This window comes from Cajanus cajan, chromosome 7 (assembly GCF_000230855.2).
Source record: "Cajanus cajan strain Asha chromosome 7, NIPB_CcT2T_4, whole genome shotgun sequence".
In the NCBI taxonomy this organism is placed as follows: domain Eukaryota; kingdom Viridiplantae; phylum Streptophyta; class Magnoliopsida; order Fabales; family Fabaceae; genus Cajanus; species Cajanus cajan.
Window position 1 is genome coordinate 59,626,265 of NC_138523.1, and position 16,851 is coordinate 59,643,115.

General features: G+C 35.2%; 1 protein-coding gene across 8 annotated transcripts; it reads right to left on the reverse strand.

Moving 5' to 3' along the window:
* Window positions 1-983: 983 nt before the first annotated feature.
* Window positions 984-16,061, reverse strand: LOC109795965 (lysine-specific demethylase JMJ26). Of its 8 annotated transcripts, none has more exons than XR_014428041.1 (17): window positions 15,878-16,061; window positions 14,912-15,556; window positions 14,677-14,792; window positions 14,350-14,449; window positions 14,124-14,262; window positions 13,612-13,675; window positions 12,795-13,533; window positions 11,907-12,236; window positions 11,131-11,344; window positions 10,853-11,031; window positions 9,803-9,875; window positions 9,632-9,717; window positions 7,724-7,843; window positions 6,728-6,792; window positions 5,710-6,638; window positions 1,437-1,495; window positions 984-1,243 (listed from the first exon to the last, which is right to left on the reverse strand). XR_014428041.1 is itself a non-coding variant. In XM_083060335.1 (15 exons), exons 2-15 carry the CDS (start codon window positions 15,521-15,523, stop codon window positions 1,216-1,218), a joined length of 2,859 nt encoding a protein of 952 aa, XP_082916461.1. In that variant the 5' UTR covers window positions 15,524-15,556; window positions 15,878-16,059; the 3' UTR covers window positions 984-1,215. The 8 variants fall into 8 exon arrangements, 2 of the variants coding, with proteins under 2 accessions (XP_082916461.1, XP_020211133.1); XR_014428039.1 differs by having other exon boundaries at window positions 1,437-5,547; XR_014428042.1 differs by having other exon boundaries at window positions 1,437-5,547; window positions 10,853-10,974; window positions 11,080-11,344.
* Between the last annotated feature and the right edge of the window lie 790 nt (window positions 16,062-16,851).

Genomic DNA, 16,851 nt, shown 5'->3' on the forward strand with positions numbered 1-16,851 from the left:
ATAACTTAAGATATTACATTCATAATGAGTTGAGAGATACAGTTGGGCATGACATTAAAATCATAGTGACTAGCAAATAATCTAGACGCTCCAGCTAAAGTATGAGGGAATTGATTAACTTGTCTCCTAATGAACTTCACTGTTAAGTTCTTATATATGTTTAATAAGTTTTTACACTCTTATATAATTTGTTCATATTCAGCTTGTTGGTCCTTCTGTTGATGAATATCCTCCACCACGCGTTTGCAATCTGATTCTATGATAATTTATTGGTTATTTAACTCTGAGAGCCATATGATAGAATGAAGTATAGCTAGAGCTTATGATAGAATGAAGTATAGCTAGAGCTTCTGCTTCGTGTGGTGGTAGATTAAATTTTACTATCTTTTAATAAAATATATATATATATATATATATATATATTATTTTTCTGTGATTGTGTGAATCATACTTACATTCGGTTTTAGGCGTTATCAGTCCATTTGTAGATTATCCTGGATTCTAAATCAAGGATAAGCATGTTTGGTTGTATCGTAATAAATCATGAGAAAATGTGAAAATTTTACTAATTGAATTTCACCCTCCAGCATCGCTGCTCATTGTATCAGTTCACTCTGAGCAGACATTATGAACTTCTTTCACAAAACCAGGGTCTAAAATTTCATGATAAACCTAATAGATCTCGTCAAGTTATAAAATAGACGAAACAAATTAAAATTGATTTGCATAATATTTATCTGATAAGTAAACATTATAATTATCGTAAAATTATACAAACCGTTTAAGTGACTTTTTATATTTTAATGCTCTTCGTTCGTTGGGTTTATAATGTTATTTTGAATATAAAAAAAAGGGTACTGCGTCAATTCTCTTTTGCGCTGAAATATTGTTTTAGTTTTAGACAAAAACAAAGGACGTGATATCCTGTCCCAGAAAATCAAGGACAACATGATATCGTATCAGCACTCCCGAACTCTGCCACATTATGCAACATTGAATATCATCATCTATGCATTCAGAAGCTAAAAATGTACCCTATTCATGAAAATTATATGTACACCCCCGTTCAAGTCATATTAGATGTTTCCAGGAGTTGTTACGAAAATAAAATATGGAACCGTTGAAACAGTACCCAACATCACCACACCTGAATAAGCTAAGTTAATAGACTCAAAATTTACACCTCCAATTGGCTTTTATCTGTTGCAGATATATTTACTCCGGAACCTTGGTTTTCCCGGACCTGTAAATAAATAACAATCATTAATTTCACAAAAATTATTGAATCAAGAGCCTAAAAGGACATAATCAGGGTGCAGTGCACAAGAGATGATATAATATTGTAACAATGCCTGACAGCAAAGTAAAACAACATACGCCGCAAATGCATGTACCACAATTCATTCCGAAAGGGCCCGAAGTTTGCAAATACTAACCTTGCTTGCTCTAATTTTCCGATCACATCTTGCATAGCATATACCGTCATCTTTTTCACCTGTTTCAAAAGCAGCATATACGAAACTCTTGACATTACAATATTATAACACAACTGTTTGCATATTGCCAACGTTAGCTCTTAAAGCATTTTGACTTGACTTTTCAGAACCAAGCATCTAATAAGCTGAAACCACACCCACCATAAGCCAAGGAAAATGAGAAATTATTGGGTGGATCTGGACTACATGATCCCTAATTAGTCTCTATGACATGTAATCAAGTGTCATCAAGTCTTTTTCAAAAGTTTAAAAACTTAAAATACATGTCATATAGTGATTGACTAAGACCATGAACACTTAGTAGACTTCGACTACCTAATAATTTCTCGAGGAAAATAGCTTGGACTCTTCTAACCACATACCTTAAGAGTTCAAGTGTAAATACTCATTCCCTTCCCCAAAATAGTCCTTCAAGCCCAATTTGATGTCCAAAGGACATTGAATTTGAAAGAGCAAGTTGCTATCAAAAGTTGACAGTCCCAAACATAAAATACTTGATTTTTTATGGATCAAAATGGGTTCCATAAAACCAGTTATGGAGAGAAGTAAAACACAGTTTTAAGTGGGTAGAAGACAGTTTATGCATTTGCATTGACAATGTATGAGTTCTTCGGACTTATGCACCCTTTTATTTATGGAAAGCAAATCTTTCCCAATAGATTCCATGTCAAATTCAATGCTGTTAAAGGAAACTATAAACAAGGCAGGAAGGACAAAACTAGTCAAAATGGGGAAAATTAGCCAATCAGGTTGTAGCATTTATCATGTGATTTAAAGCTCCTGAATCCTGATTCAAGGTATCAAGGTATAGATATGAAGAATTATTCGAGAGTTCAAAAAACAAAAAGTGTTGAGAGAATTGAGACAGTCAGTCATAATATTATTCCATATACCTCCAAGGGTATTTGTACACAGTACACAATTTTCTATTCTAGGAAATAGCAATTAATAAATTGATTATAATCAATTAATCCTAAGGAAACAAAATATTTACAGTATGTACACATCAACTCTCCACCTCAAGTTGGTGCATAGATATCACACAACTTGGATAGTACTGAATAGAATGAACCACTTGGAACAGCATGACTCATTATATCAGCTAGTTGATTGGCACTTTTTAATGTGGAACCTTTATCCTGCTAGCATCCAGGTTGCAATTAATATATTTCCTATCAAGTTCAACATGCTCCATCCGATCATGTTGCACTGGAATTTTGCAATTTTAATGTCTGCCATGTTATCACAAAAAAGTGTCATAGGTTTTCTAAACCAAACTCAAGTTCAGTTAGAAGAATTTTCAGCCATAAAAGCTCTGTAGTTTCATGATGAAGAGCATAATATTCAGCTTCTGCACTAGACAATGACACTACATTCTATTTCTTACTTCTCTAAGTTACCAAATTGCCTCCAACAAATGACAAGTAACCTGATGTAGATTTTCTTCCTAGCAAAATATGAATAATCAAGAATGTCTAGATGTCCATGTCTTGAGAACAATATGCCTTTTCCCAATGAGAACATGAGATAAGCCAAGATCCAATTCATTGCACTCGTGTCACTTACTAAGGTTGTGCATAAACTGACACATGACACCAACAACATCATATATTAGGTCTTGTGTGAGTTAGATAGATCAACTTCTGACCAGCCTTTGGTATCTCTTTGTTGGAATCTGATCTGGATAAACACTCATGCCATGATTCACCTCAATAATTGTATCAACATATTAGCAAGCCAAGTTAACTATTTTGACCAAGAGATCTAATGTATACCTCAATTGATAGAGGTAGGGTTCGTCCAAGATCAAGATACTTCAATGTCAAGTTAGTATTTCAAAGCACCCAAGTCATTCATTTCAAATTACTTAGCCGAATAGTCTCGAAGCTCCTCTATCTCAGGAAGATTACTACATGTGACAATCATGTCACCAACATAAAAAATAAGGAGGGTAATATTAGTGCCAAACTCTTGTAAAACTGTGTGATCTTCCATAGCTTGCTTGAACCCATACTCCTTCATAGATTGGCTAAATCTCCTAAACCATGCCCTTGGTAACTACTTTATCCTATATAAAGCCTTATTCAATTTGCATACGTTTCCTCCGTTTGTGTAAATCCATACACACCTCTTCCAATAGATTGATTACCATGTAGAAAGGCATTTTTCACATCAAATAGCCTTAATGGCCAATCTAGATTAACTACAAGAGGCCAATCTAGATTAACTACAAGAGAGTATTACTCAAACAGTATACATGTTGGTCACAAGAGCAAAGATCTCTTTATAGTCAATTCCGTAAGTTTAGGGGCATCTTTAAGCAACCAATCTAGCCTTGTACCCGTCTATTGTTCCTTCTAAATTGTACTTTATTGAGAAAATCCACTTACATTCTACCGTCTTCTTATCTTTAGGAAGCTCGACAATGTTTCTTATCTTTAGGAAGCTCGACAATGTCCCATATGGAATCCTTTTGGAGTTCTTGCATTTCATCTACCATTGAAACCTATCAAGTGCTTTACGATCACAAAGAGCATATCCCCTACCTTCATCCTTAACTGGCGCACTTAAGATACAAATTTCAAGAGACAAGGAAAGTAGAGAAGAATCTTACCTTAAAATTAGTCTCAAAAGTGTCATATGATGGCATGGTAGTTTCATTAAGGGGGGTATTAGAATGACTATCTTTGTTCCTCCTTGAATAAACTTGCTTGAAAAGCCTATACGCCTCTTCCTTTCATCACTAGGTTCAGGTTCAACTGCCAAAGGTTCCAAAACATCTATAGACTTCTCCAGACCATTTGCTAGATACTCCTTAGGTTGTCCTTGATTATCAACTGTCTTTCATAAGGCTATCTGAAATCCAAATTCTTTTTTCATCTAGCCATAGTTTTGCTCCCTCTTTACTATCAATTTCCCCTTGAAGAGAATTGAAGACACAGCCCCAAAGAAATAAGGCTCATGTTGACAAAATTGAACATCCATTGTAACATAATATTTTCCGGTGGGAGGATGGTAACATTTATATCCCTTTTGAGAGTTGGAATAACCAAGAAAAACACATTTTAGAGCACGTGAATCAAGCTTATCCCTATGGTGTGAGTGAATATGAATATAATAGACACAACAAAAAACACTAGGACAAATATTTAAGGGAGAAGGAACCGAGTGAAATTGGGATAACATCCGCAAAGGTTTTTGATAGTCAGTGACACGCACAAGCATTCAATTTATGAGGAAAACAACAATCATGCCAACATCAAACCAATAATGTTTAGGAACATATACAATGAAACACAAAGCTCAAGCCACTTCAAGAATGTGACAGCTTTTTGCTCCGCTGCATCATTTTGTTGTGGTGTGTATACATGTTTGGTGGAGAATTTCATTTTCTTGAAAAACTTGGCAAGAGATTGATTAACAAACTCACAACTAGGGTGTAAATGCGCCAAGATGAGTCAAACTCTTGAAGCTTAGGCTTGGCTTGTTAAAAAAAACAAGCTTGAGCTTGCCTTGTTTATTTCATTTATAATTTAATTTTTATTTAAGTTATTTTTAACATGATCACATTAACCCTAAATGTCAATCTTGTGCCACCTACATCACATCAACCCGGCACGAGCACCCCATCATGCCCATCATGTGCTAGCTCAATCAAAAGGAATTGAGATGTCTTCTTTTCTTTTTAACTTTAACATTATTTCTCTTTTTTAAATTTTATCTCACAGAAGAATTATAAATAGTAAATAAAAATATTATTTTATATAAAAATTATTAGTAGAATACTATACAAAGTGTTTTCATAGAATTAATATTATAATATATATGTATATATATAAACCAGCTATTCACACATTCTTAGTGTCTAGTTCCTCGTGCATGGGTTTGGCTCATTTAAATAATCAAGCTCAATCTCAAGCTTGAGTTTGTTTATTTAATTAAACAAACAAGCTTGATTGAGTATTTAGCTAGTTGAGCCAGAATAGTTCACAAATATCTCGGCGCATTTACATCCCTACTCACGATCATTGTCAAAATGAAAAACTTTAACCTGCACATTGAATTGGCATAAAAGTCTCATTAGCAACCTGAACAAAACTCAATGAAGGAATTCGAGTCAAACTGCGATGATTTGCTCATATGATTAGTAGCCCCTAAATCAACAATCCAAGTGTTAGTATTAATAATAGGAAAGATAACCAACTGTAATTACCTTCTTCTTGAGACACCTGAGTCACGTGATAAGCAAAAGTTGGCAGAGTATCTGCGACAACAACCTGTGTACATTTTTTATATTTTCTTTCAGCTTGCTTAATTTTATACCATACCGGATAGCCATGCTTTTTCCAACGAACAACCACAGTATGCATTGTACTATTACAATTACATAAACAAGAAAAGGAGTTGGAGGAGCAAGTGGCAACTGCTGATTGAGTTATTCTTTTGAGCAACTAAGGCTGATGCTTCTAATCTATCTTCCATTCCCATGGTGAGTTGGCTCTATTCCTCACGACAAACATATTGATAGGCTTCTTCGAAGCTTGGTAAAGAAAAGGCAGCCATCACCTGACCACTGACTTCATCCAGACTGTGATCAAGACCAGCAAGGAATATAGTTTGGACACACCATCTCATTTTCTCAATATCGTTTGGACACACCTTGCTCCTCAACAATGTGTTTAACTTGTAATATTTCAAAAGCTAGCCGCCCCTTTGACGAGATTGGAATGATTTCTTCATCAATTCATGAATTTGAGAAGAATCTAAGACATCAAGATGGCTCCTCTTGACAACATCCCAAACCTCTTTAGTTGTTCCACATTGCACAAAATGTTCCATCAGTTTTTCGAATAGATTTGATGAGCCAAGACTTTACCAACCTTCAGCCTCCCATTCATCATAGCTCGAGTCTATCTCAAGAGACACAACCTTCATCCCTGTTATGTATCTTTTTCTCCTTCGGCCAACAATATACATCTCCATGATTTGAGACCCCACATGATAGTTAAGCCCATCCAACTTAACAAAAATAATTGGAAAGAAGTATCATGGACGGTCACAATGGACAACATCTTGTTACCAGAAACGTTTTCCTCAATTTTCTTGTTATGAAAAATGTTTTCTTCAGTCATGGTACTGAAACTGGGGGAGAAAAACAGGAGAGGAGAGGAGGGTGGTTATGGTTCAGCCCAATAGCAGCAGAGGGAAGAGAATAAGCGCTAGGGTTCAACCTGATAGTGACAGAGGATGCGGAGGATATTTCCTTTCCAAAGCTCGGATACCAAATTGAAACAGGCTGTCAAAATATTATTTCATATACCTCAAGGGTACTTGTACACAGAACATAACTCTATTCTAGGAAATATAATATACAATCAATTCGACAATTAATACATTGATTCTAATCACCAATTCCTAACTAAATTAGGAAACAAAATATTTTTAGTCTGTACACATTATCACACATGGCCAACTTGGACAGTACTGAAAAAATTCACAAAGTAAAAATATGTAATTATTTTATGAAAAAAGCTATATAACAAATGGGCCCTATAGGATTAACATGTTATTAATGTGAAATTCACCTACTAATGAAGGACATGGCCAGATGGATACCTTCACTTCTACTTTAATATTTTGAATTTCCAAAAACTTTTCAACCCAGGCCAGTCCTTCAATCATATCTACCCTGGATGAATGAGCATCGGAGTATGCCAATTGATTATGTGGTTGACTAGTTCTAACATGGTTACAAGTTCTAGCAAGATATTCTCCATTAACAAGGTCTTTTTGTTTAGCCAAATTCTTTAACAATGGTAGAATTTATCAAGCTTTGTTCTCATTTGAACTCAATGAACATAGTGTTGAACTCGAGAAGTCAAACCAAATTGTTGAACTCGAGAAATGAACATCAAATTCAGAATAAATTACAGAAATAAACTCTTTGTGAGAATTCCCCCTAGAAGGAAGTTTCCTCCTTTAGTCCTTCTAAACACTAAAAACAATACATTGACACATAATTTCCTCCTTCAGACCTACCAAACCATATACGTAACACTATAGAAACAAAGTAACAAACCATATATATATAACATAACTTCCTAATACAAAACTTAGCCCATCAAAGACTAACGAATAAAAGAGAGAGAGAGAGAGAGACTACATCTCAAAACAATAGAGAAGCAAATAAATGGCATAATCAAATCAATAAAAGTAGTTTGGCATACCTCCAATTTGTCCTCGGTAGACATGTGGTTTATTGGAAGTGTACGAAATTCCTCTGTTAATCGAAAGCACTCCCCAACATTTTCAGGAGAGACAAAATCCAATGCAACCTTAATGCATGACTGCAAAAGGAACACATATATCATGGATATTTATTTGAAGAACATTTTAAACATTACTCAAAATAAATCAATCAAGCTATATATTGGTGGGGACTTGAGTAATCAAACCATGAGCCAAGGGTGTTCAGAATATATGATATTTGTTTTGAGTATTTTGTTATGTAAATTGTGTAATTTTAGGCTATAATATGTGATTTTATTGATTGGATTGAGTTTTGGGGTTTGGGGCTTGACTTGTGCAATTTCGCACTTTTCTACAAGTGAGACGAATCATAAGTTGCATCAGGTGCAACTTGGGTGCGTCAGGCACAAGAGCTCCAAGGGCTCCCTATTGTGTTTACAACGGGCGTGAGACGTTGCTCTTTGTGGGTATGTTGCTAGGTGTCAGGTGATCCATGTCAGGTGCCATCCCAAGGTTGTGCGAGGATGCCTACGTGTGGTTTTAAGGAGTAATGGTAAGCTTTAGTTAAGAATACGATTTTGGGTATTGATATAAATATGATTAGGATCTTAATATGACATAGTAAATGTTTAAAGGCATGTTGAATAGAATTGTTGTTGGAAGTAGCATGAGATTGACATGATGATGATATATATGCATGAGATTGACATGATGATGATGTGTATGCATGAGATTGACATGAAGATGATGTGTATGCATGAGATTGACATGAAGATGATGTGTTAAGTGAATGAGTATGAGTCAAGTCCATGAGATAAAGTGTTGCATAGTGTCTTGTATGTGAGACATGCATCATGTGCATGAGCATTCATCTTCGCCTTCAGGCCATGAGAATTTTCCTTCAATCCATGAGAATTTGCCTTCAAGAAATGAGTATTCACTTCGGGCCATAAGTATTAACCTTCGAGCTACATGTTATTGTATTGAATTGTTATATGTATACTTATGCTATATTGTCGTTTGTATGTGACTATTCGACTCTATCTCAATCCCCTGTTTGTTTTGATGTTCTCTATGATATGTTTTACAAGAGATCATTAGGACGATAAGATGGTGGTGTTAAGGCTTAGGCCTTAGTGTGTCTATGAGTGAAACTCTAATAGGATGTGACATCAAGGTTATTAGTTAGGATTTACATGTTATTCTTGGTCATTTATCCTGAGTTAGGATATTGTTAGTCGTTGGATTTATGTAAAGATTTTGGATAGCACTTTGGTCTAGTTGTTTTACCTTCACCTTGTCACTTTCTCGAAACTGTCTTAGTTTGAAATGAAAAAAATATATATGTTTCCAAGATCACCGTCAAGAACTGCAATTTCTACTAAAAAAATATGTTTCCAAGATCACTGTCAAGAACTGCAATTTCTACTTTGTTGATTTTAATAATGTCATGACAAATATTGGTACACGAATTTGGCCTCCAGTAGCATAAGCTTTCATAAGCTTTTTTGATAATCCCGAGGGTAGCCAAAAATGGACCGAGAGGGCAGCCAAGTCTAACTTGTCAACCCTGACCCAAGGAGAGAGCTTCCTTGAAGTGAGTGAACGAGTCAGGGAGAGTAAGGAAGTGGAACAACTCATTTACACCCCTACCTAAAATCATAAAATACTTGGCATTTATAGACATCCTTGGCAAACAAGGACACAACATATCTACAATACTTGGCATTTATAGACATCCTTGGCAACCCTCGACTCAAATCAACTCATTTACACCCCTACCTAAAATCATAAAATACTTGGCATTTATAGACATCCTTGGCAAACAAGGACACAACATATCTACAATAAAGATGAAACAAGATCATCACATGTGTTCATTTTACCTTCAGATTTCTGACTTGATGAGGACAACCAGCTGGAATGAAAACAGCATCTCCTACCTTTTGAATAAAAGTCCAGGGCTCAATTCCTACAAGGAAATACAGAACTGTCAATGTAGAGACATACTTGAACCCTCCCCCAAATCATAATGTGAAACATTATGTGTTACTAACCATACTCCTGTTTAAGCTTCCTTTTATGCTCCATAGTCAGATAGAAGGTCTGGTCATGGATGGGATGAATAACCTACATCACCAAAGGGGCCTCTCTATACATTAGTTATTAACTTATTGTCTGCCAAATCAAAACTCCAAGAATTGCCGCAGCCAATTACAAAAACATGCTTATTTGAAAAACTAATTAGCATTTTGAACTGGTAATTACACCATAATGTTTTTCCCTGCCTGTGCTTAAGGAACGACACTATTGGAAAAAACTCAAGTCTCACCTATCCTAGATTATTTAAAAAAATCACCCACTATTTATCCATGTATGAAACCCAATAGTATTGGATGTGAGGAGGTGTATTGAAAAAAACTCAATCCTCACATCGACTAGAGATAATGCTATTAAAGAGTATATAAGTGAGAGATAATTTTCACCTTACAAATCAGTTTTGTAGAATTGAGGTAGGCCTAAACCCACTATTCTAAGATAATATCAGAGTTATCTAGATCCACTCTAAAATGGCCACTCATCATTGATACACGCATCAAACCCAATAGAATTGGACGTGAGAGGGTATATTGGAAAAAATCTAAGTCCTGCCTATCCTGGATCATTTAAAAGGGTCATCCAACACTTATTCATGTACCAAACCCAATAGTATTGAACGTGAATGAGTCTATTGAAAAAAACCTAAGTCCCACATTGACTAGAGATAAGGTTATTAAAGAGTATATAAATGAGAGACAACCCTCACATTACAAGCCATTTTTTTAGGATTAAGTTAGGCTCAAACCCATTATTCTAAGAGCACTCACAAAAATCATTTAATTTCATCTTCAACATAACTATTCACAACTATTTATTAGCAGCCTGACATTTCACCCAATCCTTTGTAACATGTACACTTAATAAAAATAAGGGAATTGGAGAACGGCAATGTTAAAAGGATGAAAACATAAAAGTATTAGAAATATAACCCAGCACTAAAGCTATTTGATGGGAACCAGGCTTTATTAATGAATCAAGATGACAAGTAATGCTGAAAACTAATTTACCTGCTTCAAAGGACAGCAATGGATATGCCTGAACTCTCTAAAATGCTTCTTCAGATATTCCTGCAATTTAGGTACATCCTGCCTCCGAAAAATATCCCAGAGGGCACCTGCTGAAGCATCCCCTGGAAACAACAAATCACGTTCTTGTTTTATTTTTACTTTGTCAACCTCTTTGAGCTCTGATACACATGAAAGACAATCCTCATTAGCAATGACAACCACATTACCACCAGAGGGTTGATGAAATTGATCAACTTCTATCCCATCACATAATCCACCTTCATGTTCCATGACTTGATCACTATTTTGCTTGTCCAAAGCAATCAAGGTAGAAGATGAATTATTAAGCATGCCAACATTAGTTTCTCCATCCTGATCATCTCCAAGTAGTTCCCTTTTGTCTTGCTTAAAATGCTTTGTTTTCAACCTGTCAATGGCAGTAAGTTGATCTGATTCCAATTCCACTTCAGCAATATGAGTCAACACATTTACCTAAAACAGCCAAATTATTAAGAAAAAAAGATGCTTCAATTTCTTCATTAATGCACATGCAGTAACAAATACAGCAGTAAATACAAAACACTAACAAATAGTTTATCAGGAAAAGCTATGCAACAGGCAGAAGTATACACTAATTAAATCTTTCTCTAATCCAAAGCCACCATTCATTTCAAGTCCTTAAAAATACTAATGAAATGATTCCACCAATCATAACATGCCTAGATTACTTTTTCTAATAATCAATCAATCATTAAAACAACCAGGGCAATAAGTCATTAAATATAGAATCAAATGGGAGTTTATGGACTGAAGAAAATGCACAGAACAGAAAAACTATTAACATGGAATTGATTCGATTGAAGCAAAAATATGCTCCTAAGAAGCATAACAGAGAAATGCAATGGCTTATCAAAGACAACAATTTATACATTCTACAAATTGTGCACCTTCCAATATGAAACTCAATGTAAAAATAACAACCTAAAATGTTTAAATAATTCTAAAATGTCCTCCGAAAATAATAGGCCAGGGAAAAAAAGGAAACAGAGCATACTGCATCAGACATATCACAATGGAGCTTAGTCACTGAATCACCACGTCCAAGCTCCTGAGGAAATCCATAAGCAATATATGTCTTTGGCCCCATGTCTGGCTTTATACAACTTTTAGGCAACTTCACAGCAAGGTTAAGAGAACCTACATGAGGATCAGTATATTCCTTGAAGGGCAAGGAAGATATGAACTCAGCACAGTGGCGAGGCAAACGTTCTTCAAATAAATTAGAAGGAGGCCAATCTTTTAACTTCAATATCTGAGGCCAATTGAGCCAATCCTTACGACCTTTTGTATACCCAGTGAAAAATTGGTGGATATTAATTTCTCCCTGCATTTAACCAACTCCTCAAATAAAAAAAAATATGCTGAAATCAGCAGCAAAAGAATAATAGACATGTCAAGCAAAAGCAGTAAAGATTTACTGAAATCAGTAAAATAAAGCAGACAATTTACTCTATTCCAATTACAAAACATAAAAACAGAACGAATACGAGTTGAATATAATTTAAAATGTTTTCAACATTAGCATGAAAACCAAAAAAAGTACATTTTCTCCAACATCAGTCAAGTTTAAGAAGCACTGAGACATTCAGTTCTGACAACTCCATGGAATTCACTAACTGACAACATTAAATGCACTGAAACAATTCTCAATTCAAATAGCCGTCAACTTACCATATTCAGAAAACATGTGGGATATTCAGTAACATAAAATTGCTACAATTAAACTATTCTCTAAATGCCATTTTCAAGCCCAGTGGTTCCAGTTAAAATAAGTATCAATATTCAATATTAAATAATTTAAACATAAGTTTCGTGAATGAAGGTGAACAATGGAATTAGTGCAAAAATCCACCCAAGTTCAAGATTGAGAAATTCAACTAACCTCACACCAATCTAAGCAATCAATGGCCTTGACATCCAAATGTTGTTCACGCTTGGTATTAATCATCTGACGGCATGCACGCCACATGACAAGTGGTTCCCAGCTTAAACCAGATGTACATTCAAGCACATTGCTGACAACAACAGGCTCCCCCTTTTCCCAATGCCACTGAAAATGCCTTAAATCCTTGTACTGTAGATCTACAGCCCGAGGGCAGTATAAATAGTTGTCACTGGAATATTCACGAGAAGCAGCCTTCCTCATATTACTATATACATCATCTGAGTTTCTGTCAAGCCTCAAACACGAACAGAAGTCATCAGGGGTCATAGCTACATCTTGAAGCTTGTATGCTTGCGCTAGTTCATTCGCTTTACGCACTAACTCAGAGATAAAGTGTTGGCCTAAAATGCTTCTCAGTTCAAGAAAACCATGGTTACAATCATTGATTTTGGGACAAGGAATGCTACCGTCACTTTTTGCATGCCACCCAGATCTTGACCATTCACAAACTACAGGCTTAGCATCAGCATTTGATGCATTTCGTTTTACCCTTTTACCTTCTTTTTCAGCACCATGCAAGTAATCCTTACCTTGCCAGACAAACTCCAACACAACTGGATCTGCACCACCTACAAGCTGCCCTCTACGAAGCTCACGGCAACAGCTGAGACAAAGATCGAAAGAGCATTTTGTACAGCTTCTGTGGTAATCAAATATTGATGTTTTGCAGTTGTCACTACAAGAAAGTGTTAAGTTAGCAACTAAAGATATGAGGATAACTGGGGAAAAAACAATAAGTCAGAAAAATCCCAACCAGTACACACGCTCGCCCATAGTGAAATCTGCCTTTACTATATTTAGCTCTGAGACTGAGAGCCCTGTAGTGCACGTCCCAAAATCAAATTATACAATGAAAAACATATGGAACTTGTACTGAACTCTGACTGGAGCATAAGAAGAGATACAAACTTAAGCTATGCTGCAACACAACAGTGCATACAAGAAAAATAGTCTAAAGTAGGTAAATTATCCCAGAGAGAGAGAGAGAATTAATTACAAAATAAAGAACCAAAACCAGGAGAAACATTTGGAAAACATACTACATTAATAAGAGGGGGAATAAGAATAACTATAAGAAATTATCAATTATTATAAAACAGATACTTCTTTGACTTTTGCAGGTCAGATTTCGAGGCATCACTTCAAAACAATGTTTAGTTTGTGTTGAAACAAACATGCACTGATGAAACCTAGTTTTGCTTCAGCGTCAAATTCATCTATTTACGCACATTGATTCACAAAATAATAACCTAAATCAAGACTCACCCCGTATCTTAGCTTCTGTCTCATTCTCAATCATCTGTTCTTCTTCCAACAGCCTTAAATATGGAAGAAGTACTTGCAGCAAATGTATCGAGAATTCAACCTTCTCATCTTTAATGGTTTCTGTTTCTTTCTTCATTTTCTACAGTAAACCAAACGAAAACATTTTAAATGTTATAATACAGAAAAATCACAGTTAAACCCAATCTAGAAGGGGGAAAGAACTAACCTTAATGAGTTCATCGGATCTCAAGCATGCTTTGCAGTTGCAATTACCACGGCATACAGGACATGCCTCAGCAATATCATACTCTTTCAAATGGGGATACCTTAACAAGACAGCAAAAACGTTGCCATTTCAATTCTTTTCAATAATCTGTTTAAAATCTTGCAGCACAAGAAATAAGTTAAGATGACACCGAATTGGTAGCTGGCAATGCAGTGGGGACACGAAATAGAACTTTATATATCTTACCCAACCGAACAAGACACGCGCAATAACATGATAACTGACATAGAAAGAAGGGGGGAAATCGAAAGAGAGTCGAAGTTATACCAACTTTTTAAACAAGGAAAGCAAAATCTTTTCCTCTTACAAAGTGTGCACCTCACAACATCGCCTTTATCATTCCTCTGACACTGATGGCACATTAAGGAAATCTCTTCAATCCACTGTTGAATGAGAAACAGAAACATGAGCTCAAATACAAGCCAAAAATAATGTTCATATGTAAAGCCAAACTCAAACACATATTCATTCATCTTTCTTCTTGAATGATAAATCTAGTCACCTTAGGATCCCACTTGTTGATTTTTGGTTCCACCTCTTCTTTAATGACTTTACGGCCCCTAGGCCTAAACTGCCTGTCACTTCGCGAAGAATCCGCAGGCATTTCAAACTCGCCATCATCTTTCTTAACCATCTTTCTTTTTCTACCGCTCCTCTGCTCAGAAACCCCACCCTTTTCACTGTGGTTTTTGTCTTGAGCATCCTTCTTCTCCAACAAATTACCCTCTGACATTCTTTTCTCCGTATCCTCCTCCTCCTCCTCCTTTTTACTTTTTCCACCACGCTTCTTCACGCCTTCTTTAACGGAGGAAGAACCTCCAACCCCAACACCATTCTCACCGTTATTATCTTCTTCAGCATCATTCTTCTCCGACAAATTGCCCTCCAAAACCTTTTTTTCCGTCTCCTTTTTACTCTTTCTGCCACGTGCGCCTTCTTGAACGGGGGAAGAACCCCCTGCCCCATCATCATTCTTCACAACCCAGTTGATTTTTTTGGTCTCATTGGCCTCACAATCAGCACCAAAATCCACAGATTGTGTTTCATGCTGAGTAGAGTTTGCATCCACGGGAATTGCCGTGGTCCCTTGCCGCTTCTTCCTTCCCGACGACATGGAACAGAGAGAATCAAGGTTTTTTACTTGTTTCTGTATTAGCAGCAAAACAATCACAACTCACATATTACAGTGTGAAAGAACCAGCAAAAGCAAATTGAGAGAGTGAACCCTAGTTATCTGGTTTTATTTCATTCGGTATCATAAAAGCGACACGCACGTACCCAAATGATTATGTTGTGGAGGAAATTATTATTATAATTATAGTAATAACATGGTGGAAAGGAGAGGGAGAGTTTCGAAACAGGCGTTGTTCAAATTTAATGAAGTAGTAGTAGATGAAATAAATTGCATTAAACATAAGACAAAGTAGGAAGTTGGAAGTGAAAACAGAGCAAGGACAAATTCACCCACTGTAATGTGATAAGGTTCAAGTACAAAAATCGATGCTGCGAGAGTATGCTTCTGACGAGTAATTCAAAGCTGTGGGCTTCAACCTGTGGATTGGTGAATTTCGAGAAAATTCTTTGGATCTTAGGGTTAGCCTGTGTCTGATGATGACCAGAGGAGGATTTCATTATTTCAATCCCGCGTTTGTTTTATGACACGTTTGGTTTTTGATTCGGTTATTTTTATCGATAAGAAATAGAAAAAATAAATTTAAAAAGTTTTTTATCAATTTTTTTTTTATTTTCATCAATTAAAAAATTCTACAAGTAAATAAATCAACTATTATAATGTTTTTGAAGGAAAAAAAAAGTCTAATAAAAAGTGAGTAAGTGATTCTAAAATAAAATTTCAGTATACTAAAAGTAAGAAAAATAATTAATTTAAAGATAATAAATAAATATAAAACATATAACCAAATATAAAAGTTTCAGTCTATTACAAGAATCAGTGTAATGGATGAAATATTAAAATTATCGAAATAGTACTTTCAAAGTAAAGTTTAATCGGTTAAATATTTGATTTCATCGATTAAATTAAATAACTTTTACACTTTTAGCATGTATAGAAAAATATTTTATTGATTGATATTAATTTTTTAATCCATAACAAATGAATTTGAAATATATATTATCCATTTCTTTGCATATTTGTGAAGAAATAAAAAAGTGTGAGTCTCATTACTTTTTTTTTTTATCATTCAAACATTTCGTCGATATAAATAAACTGCATTTTTAATATCTCATTTATTTCATTGTTTCTTTCTTATATTTCTTTGATATTTCAACTACACTAAATACATAGCTAATGACTATAAAATTATAGTAATTTAAGAAAATTTAATAAGATTGAACAATTTGTGATAATAAATAAATATAAAACATCTGAAGGTGCAGTATCATCTGAAGGTTTGGTAATCTTGGAAGAAGCCCATGTGGATA